At 45.3% G+C, this 15,347-nt stretch overlaps 1 long non-coding RNA gene and 1 gene segment (V, D, J or C); both read left to right on the top strand.

Annotated features, from left to right (window-relative positions):
• Nucleotides 1-2,426: 2,426 nt before the first annotated feature.
• Nucleotides 2,427-8,381, top strand: LOC139999961 (Ig alpha-1 chain C region-like; the record flags this gene model as incomplete). The annotated part of the segment is given in 4 exon segments: nt 2,427-2,754; nt 3,761-4,087; nt 5,084-5,395; nt 7,821-8,381. Coding segments are annotated over 4 exon segments (1,356 nt in total), but the record flags the coding sequence as incomplete, so codon positions are not given.
• Nucleotides 8,382-10,316: 1,935 nt separating this feature from the next.
• On the top strand, nt 10,317-14,443 carry LOC140000072 (uncharacterized). The gene is made up of 2 exons (XR_011805363.1): nt 10,317-13,307; nt 13,384-14,443. It is a non-coding gene; the product is annotated as an uncharacterized lncRNA (long non-coding RNA).
• The last annotated feature ends 904 nt before the right edge of the window (nt 14,444-15,347 follow it).

Here is a 15,347-nt window from a genome sequence, read left to right as displayed (position 1 = left end):
CCCACCTAGCTTTTCTGGCCATGCCCATCTAGATGAGCTTCTAGGGAAGCCCACCTAGACATGCTAGGGAAGCCCACCCAGATTTTCCAGCCATACTCCCCTAGACGTGCTACGGAAGCCCACCGAGATGTGCTATGGAAGCCCACCTAGCTTTTCTAGCCATAGTCCCCTAGACGTGCTATGGAAGCCCACCTACACATGCTAGGGAAGCCCACCTAGACGTGCTATGGAAGCCCACCTAGATCTGCTAGGGAAGCCCACCTCGCTTTTCTGGCCGAGCTCTCCTAGATGAGCTATGGAAGCCCACCTAGATAAGCTTGGGAAGCTCACCTAGGTGTGCTGGCCATGCCCACCTAGCTTTTCTGGCCATACTCTCCTAGATGTGCTATGGAAGCCCACCTAGACATGCTAGGGAAGCCCACCCGGATTTTCCAGCCATGCTCACCCAGACGTGCTATGGAAGCCCACCTAGATGTGCTAGGGAAGCCCACCCAGACATGCTGGCCATGCCCACCCAGCTTTTCTAGCCATACTCCCCTAGACGTGCTACAGAAGCCCACCTAGATCTGCTAGGGAAGCCCCCCCAAATTTTCTGGCCATGCTGACCTAGACGTGCTACGGAAGCCCACCTAGATGTTCTGGCCATGCCCACCTAGCTTTTCTAGCCATATTCCCCTAGACGTGCTATGGAAGCCCACCTAGATCTGCTAGGGAAGCCCACCTAGATGTCCCAGCAAAGCCCACCCAAGAACCCCCCCAAAAACCCACCCCGATGAGGTTCCATCCCACCAGCAGTGCTCAACCTGGAGATTTTTCTAGAAAAAATCCAGCCTGGAGCTGTGCCGGAGGTCCTCAACCTCGATTTTCTTCCCAAAAAATCAATTTTTGAGGTTTTTGTGGGATGCTCAGGTTTGGTGTTCCAAGGAAAAGGCGAGTTTGAGCCGTGCACCGCCTCGATATTATCTCAAAATTATCTCAGATTAGATAATTTTGGAGGAAATCCCATTTTTGAGCTGCGCAGAGATGCTCAGATTTGATATTTTTGGAGAAAATCCCATTTTTAGGCTGTTCAGTGGTGCGCAGATTTGATATTTTTGGAGAAAATCTCATTTTTGAGCCGTTCAGTGATGCTCAGAATTGATATTTTTGGAGAAAATCCCATCTTTGAGCTGCGCAGTGATGCTGAGATTTGATATTTTTAGAAGAAATCTCATTTTTGGGTTGCCCAGAGATGCTCAGAATTGATATTTTTAGAGAAAATCTCATCTTTGAGCTGTTCCGTGACACTCAGATTTGATATTTTTAGAGAAAAATCTCATTTTTGGGTTGCGCAGAGATGCCCAGATTGGTATTTTTAGAGGAAATCTCAATTTTGAGCTGCTCAGTGACGCTCAGAATTGATATTTTTAGAAGAAATCTCATTTTTGGGTTGCCCAGAGATGCTCAGAATTGATATTTTTAGAAGAAATCTCATTTTTGGGTTGCCCAGAGATGCTCAGAATTGATATTTTTAGAGAAAAATCTCATTTTTGGGTTGCGCAGAGATGCCCAGATGGGTATTTTTAGAGGAAATCTCAATTTTGAGCTGCGCAGTGACGCTCCGATTTGATATTTTTAGAGGAAATCTCAATTTTGAGCTGCGCGGTGACGCTCAGCTCTGATATTTTTAGAGGAAATCTCACTTTTTCAGCTGTGCAGTGATGCTCGACCTCGATCTTCTCTAGGAAACTCCGATTTTGGGCTGCGCTTGCCCTGTTCGACCCCAGTTTTTTCGAGGAAAAACCGATTTTGAGCCCTGCCAAAAATATTCACCCTCGATTTTCCCTAGAAAAGCCAATTTTGAGGTCTTTGACCGATGCTCAGCTGCAAAATTATTTAAAAAAATCGCAGTTTTGAGCCATTTCGGTTGTGCTCGACCTCCTCTAGGAAACCCCAAATTTTTGCCATTTTTGTCGCGCTCAGCCTCAATTTTGGGTAGAAAACCTCACTTTTTAGCCAATCCAGCCCCTTTTTTCCTCCAGCCCCGCTCAGCAAAAGCAGCCCCGTGTCCCCTCCAACCCCCCCCCCTCTCCTTACCATCAGAATGTCCCAAAAAGCGCAGAAAAGCCCCCAAATTAGAGGGGGACAGCCGGAGCGGCGCAGCCGACGCCGCGCACCGAAATATTTCGGGGTCGGGGCGGGCGGGTGGGAGACCTCGGTGCGACGCCGTGACGTGGGGGTGGGTTTTTTGGGGCGAGAAACGCCGCGTTGAGGTTTTTTTAATTATTTTCGGGGTGAGAAACGGCGTCGGGAGGAAATTCGTGAACTTCCCCCCTGTCTGGCCACGAGGTCCCCCGGGGGCGCCCGGCGTCTCGAGGGCGCTTTCACATCACTTTTTTTTGGGGGGGGATCTCCTCCAAACTTCGGGGTGACCAGAATTTGGGTGACCACCAATTTGGGGGTCTTCTCCTCCTCCTCCAGTCTCCGCCACCCGTCCCACCGCCTACCCCTTGGTCCCCGCCACCGACTGCAAGGACGGGAGCAACGTCACCATCGGCTGCCTCGTCACCGACTTCTTCCCCGAGCCCGTCACCGTCACTTGGGTCTCTGGTGTCACTGGTGACCAGTTGACCTTCCCGGCTGTCCAAAATAGCGCCAGCTTCTACACCGTCAGCAGCCAGCTCACCGTGCCGGCCAGCAGCTACGACGGCCAAAATTTCCAGTGCAAGGTCACCCACGCGCCCACCTCCACCTCCCTCAGCGAGGACATCACCGGTGAGACCAAAAAAAGGCCGGGCCTGGTGTCATGGGGGGGTTTGGTGGGGTCCTAGATGGGTTTTGGGTGGTTTTGGTCTTCAATTATGACTTGGTCAAGGCCTAGTTGGGTTTTGGGTGGTTTTGGACTTGATTTTGGTCTTCCATGATGATTTGGTCAAGTCCTAGTTGGGTTTTGGGTGGTTTTGGTCTTCAATTATGACTTGGTCAAGTCCTAGTTGGGTTTTGGGTGGTTTTGGCCTTGATTTTGGTCTTCCATGATGACTTGGTCAAGTCCTAGATGGGTTTTGGGTAGTTTCGGCCTTGATTTTGGTCTTCCATGATGACTTGGTCAACTCTTAATTGGGTTGGCGTTGGTCTTGGTCTTCCAAGATGACTTGGTCAACTCCTAGACGGGTTTTGGATGGTTTTGGCCTTGATTTTGGTCTTCCATGATGATTTGGTCAACTCCTAGATGGGTTTTGGGTGGTTTTGGCTTTGATTTTGGTCTTCCATGATGACTTGGTCAACTCCTAGACAGGTTTTGGATGGTTTTGGCCTTGATCTTGGTCTTCCATGTTGACTTGGTCAACTCCTAGATGGGTTTTGGGTGGTTTTGGCCTTGATTTTGGTCTTCCACAATGACTTGGTCAACTCCTAGATGGGTTTTGGGTGGTTTTGGTCAACTCCTATTTGGGTTGGCCTTGATCTTGGTCTTCCATGATGGCTTGGTCAACTCCTAGATGGGTTTTGGGTGGGTTTGGCCTTGATTTTGGTCTTCCATGATGACCTGGTCAACTCCTAGATGGGTTGGCGTTGGTCTTGGTCTTCCAAGATGACTTGGTCAACTCCTAGATGGGTTTTGGATGGTTTTTGGTCAACTCCTAGTTGGGTTGGCCTTGATCTTGGTCTTCCAAGATGACTTGGTCAACTCCTAGATGGGTTTTGGGTGGTTTTGACCTTGATCTTGGTCTTCCAAGACATCTTGGTCAACTCCTAGATGGGTTCTGATCCTTTTCTTCTGTAGGCCACTGTTGTGAGGACATCCCCCCGACGGTGAAGCTCCTCAGCTACCCAACCCAAGAAGACCCCGAGAACCGCGTCCTGCTGGTGTGCCTCATCGAGGGGCTGCAGGGCAGCAACGCCCAGGTGGAGTGGCTGATCAACCAGCAGGTCCAGGAGCTGGAGGAGGACAACTACAGCTGCAGCGAGTGCTCCAACAAGAAGGCCACCCAGTGGAGCCAGGTCAACGTCAGCCGGCAGAGCTGGGACCAGGGGGCCGAGTTCTCCTGCCGGGTGTCCCACACCTCGCTCAAGGAACCCATCGTCGAGTCCATCAGCACCTACTGCACAAGTGAGGGGCGGTTTCGGGGGCGGTTTTGGGGGCGGGGGGGTTTGGGGTGGGTGGGTGGAGGTCTTGGGGTGGGTGGAGGTCTTGGGGTGGGTGGAGGTCTTGGGGTGGGTGGAGGTCTTGGGGTGGGGGGGTGGGTGGGAGGTCAAGAAGGACGGTTGGGTGGAGGTCTTGGGGGTGGGGGGGCACCCAGGAGGTGACACTCGGCCAGGTGAGTGACGTCGCGGCACCCAAAAACGCGGCGACGGCGGCTTTCGGAGCTAAAAGGCAGGAATTAAGGAAATTGGTGGATGAAGACCCCAAAAAATTAGGAAAAAAAATGAAAAAATGTTTTTTTTTTGCGATTTTCTTGGAAAACGCCCCGATTCCTGTCTTCTGGGGGAGGTTTTTAGGGTCTGGTGCTCGGCCAAGAGCTCCCGAGGGGGGGCCACGCCCCAAAGCTCTACTTTTGGTAGGAGCGAGGTCCCAAAACTTGCCCCGAAATGCTCAATTTGGGGAAAACACCCCCAAAATCTCAATTTTTGGTGGGATCAAGAATATGGGGTGAGTGTTTGGCTGCAAAACGCCCCCAAAATCTCCATTTTTGGTGGGATCAAGAACACGGGGCGAGTGTTTGGCTGCAAAACACCCCCAAAATCTCCATTTTTGGTGGGATCAAGAACACGGGGCGAGCGTTTGGCTGCAAAACGCCCCCAAAACCTCCATTTTTGGTGGGATCGAGAACACGGGGTGAGCGTTTGGCTGCAAAACGCCCCCAAAATCTCCATTTTTGGTGGGCTCGAGAATATGGGGCGAGTGTTTGGCTGCAAAACGCCCCCAAAATCTCCATTTTTGGTGGGATCAAGAAGACGGGGCGAGCGTTTGGCTGCAAAACGCCCCCAAAATCTCCATTTTTGGTGGGATCGAGAAGACGGGGCGAGCGTTTGGCTGCGGATTTTGGCGTCCCCACCCTCCGTACCCCGCTCAACGCCGCTCCCCACCCCACCCCACCCCACCCAGGTGCCGGACCCAAACTGGAGGTCACCCTCCTCCCCCCATCCTTGGAGGACCTCTACATCAGCCAAAACGCCAGCGTCACCTGCGTGGCCACCAACGCCCCCCAGGACTTGAAGTTCTCGTGGTCCCGCAGCGAGGGGACCGCCTTGGACGTGGTCACCGGGGAACCCCAAAAACAGGAGAACGGCCTCTACCGCCTCACCAGCGTCCTTAAAATCTGCGCCGAGGAGTGGAACAGCGGCGAGAGCTTCACCTGCGGCGTGGCCGGCCCCGAAATCCAAGGATCCGTCACCAAATCGGTGCAGAAAGACCTAGGTAGGAAACCCCGCCCGAAGATGGGGGAGGAGAAGTTTTTTTGGGGGAAGAGCGGAGAATTTTGGGGAACGAGTGGAGAAAATTTGGGGAACGAGCGGAGAAAATTTGGGGAATGAGCGGAGAAAATTTGGGGAAAGAAAGAGCGGAGACGTTTTTGGGGAATGAACGGAGGCGTTTTTGGGGGAAAGAAAGAGCGGAGAATTTTGGGGAACGAGTGGAGAATTTTGGGGAACGAGCGGAGAAGTTTTTGGGGAGAGAAAGAGAGGAGAAGTTGTTTGGGGAAAGAAAGAGCAGAGAATTTTGGGGAAAGAGCGGAGAAAATTTGGGGAAAGAAAGAGCGGAGACGTTTTTGGGGGACGAGCGGAAAATTTGGGGGAAAGAAAGAGCGGAGACGTTTTTGGGGAACGAGCGGAAAATTTGGGGAAAGAAAGAGCGGAGGCATTTTTGGGGAAGGAAAGAGTGGAGACTTTTTGGGGAAAGAGCGGAGAATTTTGGGGAACGAGCAGAAAAAAGTTTGGGGAAAAAAAGAGCGGAGGCGTTTTTTGGGGAAGAAAGAGCGGAGAAAAGTTTTTGGGGGACGAGCGGAGAAAAATTTGGGGAAAGAACGGAGAATTTTGGGGAACGAGCGGAGAAGTTTTTGGGGAAAGAGCGGAGAAAAGTTTGGGGAACAAGCGGAGAAAATTTGGGAAACGAGCGGAGACGTTTTTGGGGGAAGAGCGGAGGAGTTTGGGGAACGAGCGGAGAAAATTTGGGGAAAGAAAGAGCGGAGACGTTTTTGGGGAATGAACGGAGGTGTTTTTGGGGGAAAGAAAGAGCGGAGAATTTTGGGGAACGAGCGGAGAATTTTGGGGAACGAGCGGAGAAGTTTTTGGGGAGAGAAAGAGAGGAGAAGTTGTTTGGGGAAAGAAAGAGCAGAGAATTTTGGGGAAAGAGCGGAGACAATTTTGGGGAAGAGCGGAGAAAATTTGGGGAAAGAAAGAGTGGAGACATTTTTGGGGGACAAGCAGAGACGTTTTTGGGGGACGAGCGGAAAATTTGGGGGAAAGAAAGAGCGGAGGCGTTTTTGGGGAAGGAAAGAGTGGAGACTTTTTGGGGAAAGAGCGGAGAATTTTGGGGAACGAGCAGAAAAAAGTTTGGGGAAAAAAAGAGCGGAGGCGTTTTTGGGGAAGGAAAGAGCGGAGAATTTTGGGGAATGAGTGGAGACGTTTTTGGGGAAAGAGTGGAGGAGTTTGGGGCCAGGTGGAACCAGTTGGCTGGAGGAGTTGAGTGGATTGGGTTGGCCAACTGGAAGAGGTCTACTGGAAGGGTCTTACTGGGAGGACCTAGCCAACTGGGAAGGTCTTACTGGGAGGACCTAGCCAACTGGAAGGGTCTATCCAACTGGAAGGACCTAGCCTACTGGAAAGGTCTTACTGGGAGGACCTAGCCAACTGGAAGGGTCTTACTGGGAGGACCTAGCGTACTGGAAGGGTCTTGTCTACTGGAAGGGTCTATCCAACTGGGAAGGTCTTACTGGGAGGACCTAGCCTACTGGAAGGATGTAGTCAACTGGAAGGGTCTTACTGGGATGACCTAGCCAACTGGAAGGGTGTATCCAACTGGAAGGGTCTACCTTACTGGGAAGATCTAGCCTACTGGGAAGGTCTATCAAGCTGGAAGGCCCCAACCAACTGGAAAGGTCTTACTGGGAGGACCTAGCCAACTGGGAAGGTCTATCCAACTGGAAGGACCTAGCCTACTGGGAAGGGTCTTGTCTACTGGAAAGGTCTATCCAACTGGGAAGGTCTTACTGGGAGGACCTAGCCTACTGGAAAGGTCTTGTCTACTGGAAAGGTCTATCCAACTGGAAGGACCTAGCCAACTAGGGTCTAGCCAACTGGAAGGATCTAGCCTACTGGGAAGGTCTTACTGGGAGGACCTAGCCAACTGGGAAGGGTCTTACTGGGAGGACCTAGCCAACTGGAAGGGTCTTGTCTACTGGAAGGGTCTATCCAACTGGGAAGGTCTTACTGGGAGGACCTAGCCAACTGGGAAGGATCTAGCCTACTGGAAGGACCTAGCCAACTGGAAGGGTCTTACTGGGAGGACCTAGCCAACTGGAAGGGTCTACCTTACTGGGAAGATCTAGCCTACTGGGAAGGTCTATCAAGCTGGAAGGATCTAGTCAACTGGAAAGGTCTTACTGGGAGGCCCCAGCCAACAGGAAGGGTCCTACTGGGAGGACATAGCCAACTGGGAAGGTCTTACTGGGAGGACCTAGCCAACTGGAAGGGTCTACCTTACTGGGAAGATCTAGCCTACTGGGAAGGTCTATCAAGCTGGAAGGCCCCAACCAACTGGAAAGGTCTTACTGGGAGGCCCCAGCCAACGGGAAGGCTCTTACTGGGAGCCCCCCCGCTGACCTTCTCTTGCGCCCACCCCGCAGCCGTCTCGGTGCAGGCGCCCTCCGTCTACGTCTTCCCCCCGCCGGCGGAGGAACTGGCCCGCCAAGAGACCGCCACCTTGACCTGCTTGGCCTCGGGCTTCCGTCCCCGCGACATTTTGGTGACTTGGACCCAGCAGGACCGACCGGTGGCTTCCGGAAGCTTCTCTACCTTCGGACCCCAAGAAGGGGAGGCCGGGCTCTTCAGCGTCTACAGCAAGTTGAGCGTGGCGGCGGCCGAGTGGCAGCGCGGGGACGTTTTCGCCTGCGTGGTGGGGCACGACGGGATCCCGCTGAATTTTGTCCAAAAAAGCCTGGATAAGAGCACGGGTAAACCCACCCAAGTCAACGTCTCGGTGGTCCTGAGCGACGCCGACAGCACCTGCTACTGAGCGCGGGGCCGTCCAAAATCCGTCCTTGTAAATCCGTCCAAAAAAACCCAAAAATTGTTAATAAGGATGGAAAAAATAGAAAAAATATGAGTTCGGCGGGAAAAATTTAAGTGTGGTGGGGGGGGGAAATTTGAAGTGTGGGAATAAAAAAGATGGAAATCACGCACAAAAAGTTCCAGCGCTGGTGTCTTCGTCCGGTGCGTCCACCTCCTCCCAGTCCCCTTCCGAAAAAAAGGATAAAAAATCAAAAAAAATTAAAAAAATTAAAAATAATAAGAAAAAATTAAAAATTAAAAAAATTAAAAAAAAATAAAAAAAATAAAAAAAATAAAAAAATCAAAAAAATCAAAAAATCAAAAAATCAAAAAAAATCAAAAAATCAAAAAAAATTTAAAAAAATAAAAAAAATAAAAAATAAAAAAACAACAAAAAAAAACAAAAAAATCAAAAAAATTAAAAAAATGATAATAATGATGAAAAATAAGAGATAAAAATATTATTATTAAAAATAAGAAGAAGAAACATGGAAATCACACACAAAAGGTCCAGCACTGGTGTCTTCGTCCGGTGCGTCCACCTCCTCGCAGTCCCCTTCCGAAAAAAAGGATAAAAAATCAAAAAAAATCAAAAAAAATCGAAGTAAATAAATAAATAAATAAATAAAATCAAAAAATCAAAAAAATAAAAATCAAAAAAATCAAAAAATCAAAAAATCAAAAAATCAAAAAATCAAAAAATCAAAAAATCAAAAAATCAAAAAATCAAAAAATCAAAAAATCAAAAAATCAAAAATCAAAAAATCAAAAAATCAAAAAATCAAAAAATCAAAAAATCAAAAAAAATAAAAAAAATAAAAAAATAAAAAAACAACAAAAAAACCAAAAAAATAAAAAAAATCAAAAAAATGATAATAATGATGAAAAATAAGAGATAAAAATATTATTATTAAAAATAATAAGAAGAAACATGGAAATCACACACAAAAGGTCCAGCACTGGTGTCTTCGTCCGGTGTGTCCACCTCCTCCCAGTCCCCTTCCGAAAAATAGGATAAAAAATAAAAATAAAATAAAATAAAAAAAAAATCAAAAAAATTCAAAAAAAATCAAAAAATATAAAAAAATCAAAAAAAATCAAAAAAATAAAAAATAAAAAAATCAAAAAAATCAAAAAAATCAAAAAATCAAAAAATCAAAAATAAAAAAGAAAAAAATAAAAAAAACAAAAAAACAAAAAAACAAAACAGAAAATCAAAAAAATATAAAAAAATCAAAAAAATTAAAAAAAATGATAATAATGATGAAAAATAAGAGATAAAAATATTATTAAAAATAATAAGAAGAAACATGGAAATCACGCACAAAAGTTCCAGCACTGGTGTCTTCGTCCGGTGCGTCCACCTCCTCCCAGTCCCCTTCCGAAAAAAAAGGATAAAAAATCAAAAAAAATTAAAAAAAAAAACATGATGATGAAAAATAATAAGAGATAAAAATATTATTATTAAAAATTATAATTAATAAGAAGAAACATGGAAATCACACACAAAAGTTCCAGCACTGGTGTCTTCATCCGGTGCGTCCACCTCCTCCCAATCCCCTTCCAAAAAAAAAAGATGATAATACAAAAAAACAAAAAAATCCCCAAAAAAGATAATAATGATGATGAAAAAATAATAAGGGATAAAAATATTATTATTAAAAAAATAATAAGAAGAAACATGGAAATCACACAGAAATGTGCTGGCACTGGTGTCTTCATCCAGCATGTCCACCTCCTCCCAGTCCCCTTCCGAAAAAATATTGATATTAATTAAAAAATAAAAATAAAAAATGACAATAATGATGATGATGAAAAAATAATAAAAAGAAGAGATAAAAAAAAATATTATTAAAAATAATAATAAGAAGAAACAAGGAAATCACACAGAAATGTGCTGGTGTCTTCATCTGGCATGTCCACCTCCTCCCAGTCCCCTTCCAAAAAAAATTAAAAAAAAAAATCAAAAGAATTTTTCAAAAAAAAAAAAAAAGATAATAATAATGATGAAAAAAAATAATGGAAAAAAAAAAAAAAGGATAATAATTAAAAACAAACAAACAAACAAAAAAAAAAAACACAGAAATCATACAGAGATATGAGGGTGCCGGTGTCTTCATCCAGTGTGTCCACCTCCTCCCAATCCCCTTCCAAAAAAAGGATAAAAAAAGATAATAATTCAAAAAAAATGATAATAATGATGAAAATAAGAAAAAAATAAGGATAAATAGTTAAAAACCAAAAAAACAGAGAAATCACACAGAAATGTGCCAGCACTGGTGTCTTCATCCAACACATCCACCTCCTTCCAATCCCCTCCCAAAAGGAAATTAATGATAATAATTAAAAAAATAATAATTAATGATGATAAATTTGAAAATCAGAATAAAAATGAAAAAAAAAAAAAAAGATAATATTAAAAAAACAGAGAAATCACCCAGAAATGTACCTTCATCCAGCACATCCACCTCCTCCCAAACCCTCCCAATTAGCAACGGGGCTAATTAAAGAGAGACGGGGCTAATCAATGAGGGATGGGGCTAATTAATTAAGGACAGAGCAAATTAATTAGGAATGGGGCTAATTAATTAGGAATTGGGCAAATCAATTAGGAATTGGGCTAATCAATTAGAAATTGGGCTAATTAATTAAGGACATAGCAAATTAATTAGGAATTGGGCTAATCAATTAGGGAGAGGGCTAATCAATTAGGAAGGGGCTAATCAATTTTCCATTTTCCCCTCTTTTTTGCCTATTTTTTTTAATCAAGAGAGGTGAAAAAGAGCAGGATTTACAGAAATTAGGGATTCCCACTTTGCTCGCAGCAGGGTTTTGGCCAAGAATTGGGTAGAAAACAGGGAAAATTGGGTTTTTGCTGCACGCACCAAAATTTAAAAAAAATCCTCTTTTTTTGCAGCAAGGTTTTAGAGAGAAACGAGAGAAAAAATGGGTGGAAATGCGGTGTTTTGCTGCACTTACCCAAAAAAATAATAATAAAATCTCACTTCCCCTTTTCTCGCGGCAGGGTTTTAGACACGAATTGAGGAGAAAACAGGCGGAAATGGGGTTTTTGCTGCACGCACCAAAAATCCCTCCTTGCTGGGAGCGTTCTGGAGAGGGATTTGGGTAGAAAATAGGTGAAAATGTGACATTTAGCTAAAAAAAATATCCTACTTCCACTTTGTTTGCGGCAGGGTTTTGGACGTGAATTGGGTAGAAAATGGGCAAAAATTATAATTATTATTTTTCATGCACCAAAAATCAACCCACTGCTCTTTTGCTCGCAGCAGGGTTTTGCCCAATAACTAGGTGGAATTTGGGTGAAAATATGGCTTTTTTTGGTGCATGCGCCAAAATCTTCGTGGCCCCGTTGCTTGTTGAGGAGTTTTGGAGAGGGATTGGGTGGAAAAATGGGTGAAAAAGTGGCTTTTTGATACATACACCAAAAACCCTCATGGCCCCGTTGCTTATGGAAGAGTTTTGGAGAGGAATTGGGTGGAAAATGGGTGAAAATGTGGCTTTTTGGTACATGTACCCCAAATCCTCATGATCATGATGATTGTTGAAGGGTTCTGGAGAGGAACTGGGTGGAAAAATGGGTGAAAAAGTGGCTTTTTGGTACATGCACCAAAGATCCTTGTGATCCCGTTGCTTGCAGAAGGGTTTTGTGGAGGAATTGGGTGGAAAATGGGTGAAAATGTGGCTTTTTGGTGCATGTACCCAAAATCCTCATGACCATGGTGCTTGTTAGAGGGTTTTGGTCAAGGATTGGGTGGAAAATGGGTGAAAATGTGGATTTTTGATGCATGTATCAAAAATTGTCATGGTCCTGTTGATTACAGAAGAGGTTTTGGGAGGAATTGGGTGGAAAATGAGTGAAAATGTGGCTTTTTGGTGCATGTACCCCAAATCCTCATGATCATGATGATTGTTGAAGGGTTTTGGTCAAGGATTGGGTGGAAAATAGGTGAAAACATGGGGTTTTGATGCATGTACCAAAAATCCTCATGATCCCATTGCTCGTTGTAGGGTTTTGTGGAGGAATTGGGTGGAAAATGGGTGAAAATGTGGCTTTTTGGTGCATGTACCCAAAATCCTCATGACCATGGTGCTTGTTAGAGGGTTTTGGTCAAGGATTGGGTGGAAAATGGGTGAAAATGTGGATTTTTGATGCATGTATCAAAAATTGTCATGGTCCTGTTGATTACAGAAGAGGTTTTGGGAGGAATTGGGTGGAAAATGAGTGAAAATGTGGCTTTTTGGTGCATGTACCCCAAATCCTCATGATCATGATGATTGTTGAAGGGTTTTGGTCAAGGATTGGGTGGAAAATAGGTGAAAACATGGGGTTTTGATGCATGTACCAAAAATCCTCATGATCCCATTGCTCGTTGTAGGGTTTTGTGGAGGAACTGGGTGGAAAAATGGGTGAAAATGTGGATTTTTGGTACATGCACCAAAAATCCTTGTGATCCTGTTGCTTGCAGAAGGGTTTTGTGGAGGAATTGGGTGGAAATCAGGTGAAAATGTGGCTTTTTGGTACATGTACCCAAAATCCTCATGACCATGGTGCTTGTTGAAGGGTTTTGGTCAAGGATTGGGTGGAAAATGGGTGAAAATGTGGATTTTTGATGCATGTATCAAAAATGCATCAAATTTTGGGAGGAATTGGGTGGAAAATGGGTGAAAATGTGGCTTTTTGGTGCATGTACCCCAAATCCTCATGATCATGATGATTGTTGAAGGGTTTTGGTCAAGGATTGGGTGGAAAATAGGTGAAAACATGGGGTTTTGATGCATGTACCAAAAATCCCCACGATCCCATTGCTCGTTGTAGGGTTTTGTGGATGAATTGGGTGGAAAATGGGTAAAAACACGTCTTTTTGGTGCTGACCCCCGTCCCCTTTTTTTGGTCAGTTTCCCCAGAATGCATCATGGTGGCCCTGGGCGAGGAGACGGAGCTGGAGGCGGACGAAGACGTCTCCGACCTCTGGACCGCCGTGGCCTTCGTCATCCTCTTCCTCCTCAGCCTCTGCTACAGCACCGGCGTCACCCTCTTCAAGGTACCCCCCCACACCCCAAAACGCTGATAATTAACGTTAATTAAAGCTAAAAATTTTAATTTTGGTGTCTCCACAGGTCCTCTGATCGCTGGAGGTCTTCACCCCTCCGTTGTCCCAGGGGTTGGACCAAAATTTTTTGTGCTTTTCCCGAAAATGCACAGAATAAAACGATTTTCAGACTGTTTCCACGGGCTTCAAGAACCCCTTTTTCCACCCCAAAATGGAGCCGCGTTGCCTCAGTGATCTCCAGGAGGCTTCGAGAGACTCTTTTTTTCCCCCAAAATGAAGCCATGTTGTGTTGGTGCGTCACACCCTAACTTCCATAAATCTCCAAAAACCCCTTTTCCCCCAAAAAACAGCCCTGTTGTGTTGGTGCTTCCTATTCAGTTTCCATCGGGTTAACAAAAAAGACTATTTTTCCCCCCAAATGAAGCCTCATCGTGTTGCTTCATCTCAGCCTAATCTTCATCGAGCCTCAAGAAATCCATTTTTTCCCCCAAAAAAAGCACTGTTGTGTTATCGCATCCCAATGTCCATCACGTTGCCAAAAACCCATTTTTCCCCCCAAAAAGTGAAGCCACTTTGTGTTGATCTTATCCTAATCACAAAGCTTCAAAAAAAACATTTTTTCCCTTTTTTTTTTTCCCCATTTTCCACCTTTTTCCCCCCATTTTCCTCCCCAGCCCTACACCCCTCCGTGGCTCGATTGCGTGCCGGGGAGCCAAAATTTCATTTTTTTGACCAAAAACCCCAAAATCCTGTTTACGACAAAAGCCATTTTCATTTCTCCTCTTTCCTCCCCGCCGTGGTTTCTTGGGCTGCCGCCTGAGTCATTCGGGGAGCCGAAACTGGTTGTTTTCCCCCCAAAAAAAGCAGCGCCAAACATCTGGATTTCGGCGTCACCCCGGCCAGATGTGTCCTGTTTACCCAAACCGCGCCTCTCCGTCTGAGTCACCGCACCCAAAATAGCCATTTCCTGCCCCAAAACCACCCCCGGCGCCTTTCCCACGGACGGGCGCGGTGCATGATGGGAAAAACATGGCGGGAGCGAGGAGAAAGGCGGATTTTTTGCTGAAAATATGGAAATGGAGAAACAAATAGTGGAAATTTGTTAATAAAGTGGGATTTTAACGTTTTTTGGGCATTTTCTGGTGTTTTTCACCCCGTTTTTTGGCTTGTCCTCCCTCCGAGGCCGTTGGCCAATGGGAAGGAGGGGACGGAGTGGGCAGGGTCTGGGGTCTGACGTAGAGGATGAGGAGGAAGAGGGTGATGAAGGCTCCTCCTCCGCCCCATTTCGCGACGCTCGGCCCACCGCCATCCCAGAGATCCGTGGGGCAGGGGACGCCGTCATTAACCCAGCTAATTAACCCCTAACGACCCTTCCGCGATGCTAATTGGCTGCCTGGTTGTGGACTTGGAAGACCCAAAAGGGGCTTGGAAGACCCAAAAAAGTCTTGGAAGACCCAAAAAAGTCTCGGAAGACCCAAAAAAGTCTTGGAAGACCAAACGTTGTCTTGGAAGACCCAATTTGGTGTTGGAAGACCCAAATCGGTCTTGGAATACCCAAATCGGTCTTGGAAGACCCAATTCAGTCTTGGAAGACCCAAATCGGTCTTGGAAGACCCAAGTTGGTCTTGGAAGACCCAAATCTGTCTTGGAAGACCCAAAAAAGTCTTGAAAGACCCAAATCGGTCTTGGAAGACCCAAGTTGGTCTTGGAAGACCCAAAAAAGTCTTGGAAGACCCAACGTGGTCTTGGAAGACCCAACACGATCTTATCTTAAAATAAAATAAAATAAACCAAAACAAAATAAAATATAAAATAAAATATTATAAGGACACTCAATCCATCGCAAAAGCCCCAAAATAGATTGCAAGAAAATGCAGTTTATAGCAAAAAAAGAAAAAAATCAACATTCAATAAGTTGCAAAAGCATGCGATCTATTGGAAAATAAAATAAAAAATAAAATAAAATAAAATTAAAATAAAATAAAATAAAATAAAATAAAATAAAATAAAATTAAAATAAAATAAAATAAA

The sequence above is a fragment of the Anas platyrhynchos genome, chromosome 31, assembly GCF_047663525.1.
Source record: "Anas platyrhynchos isolate ZD024472 breed Pekin duck chromosome 31, IASCAAS_PekinDuck_T2T, whole genome shotgun sequence".
NCBI lineage: Eukaryota > Metazoa > Chordata > Aves > Anseriformes > Anatidae > Anas > Anas platyrhynchos.
Note: the sequence above shows the minus strand (reverse complement) of the source record. Positions and strands in the feature narration are given on the sequence as shown.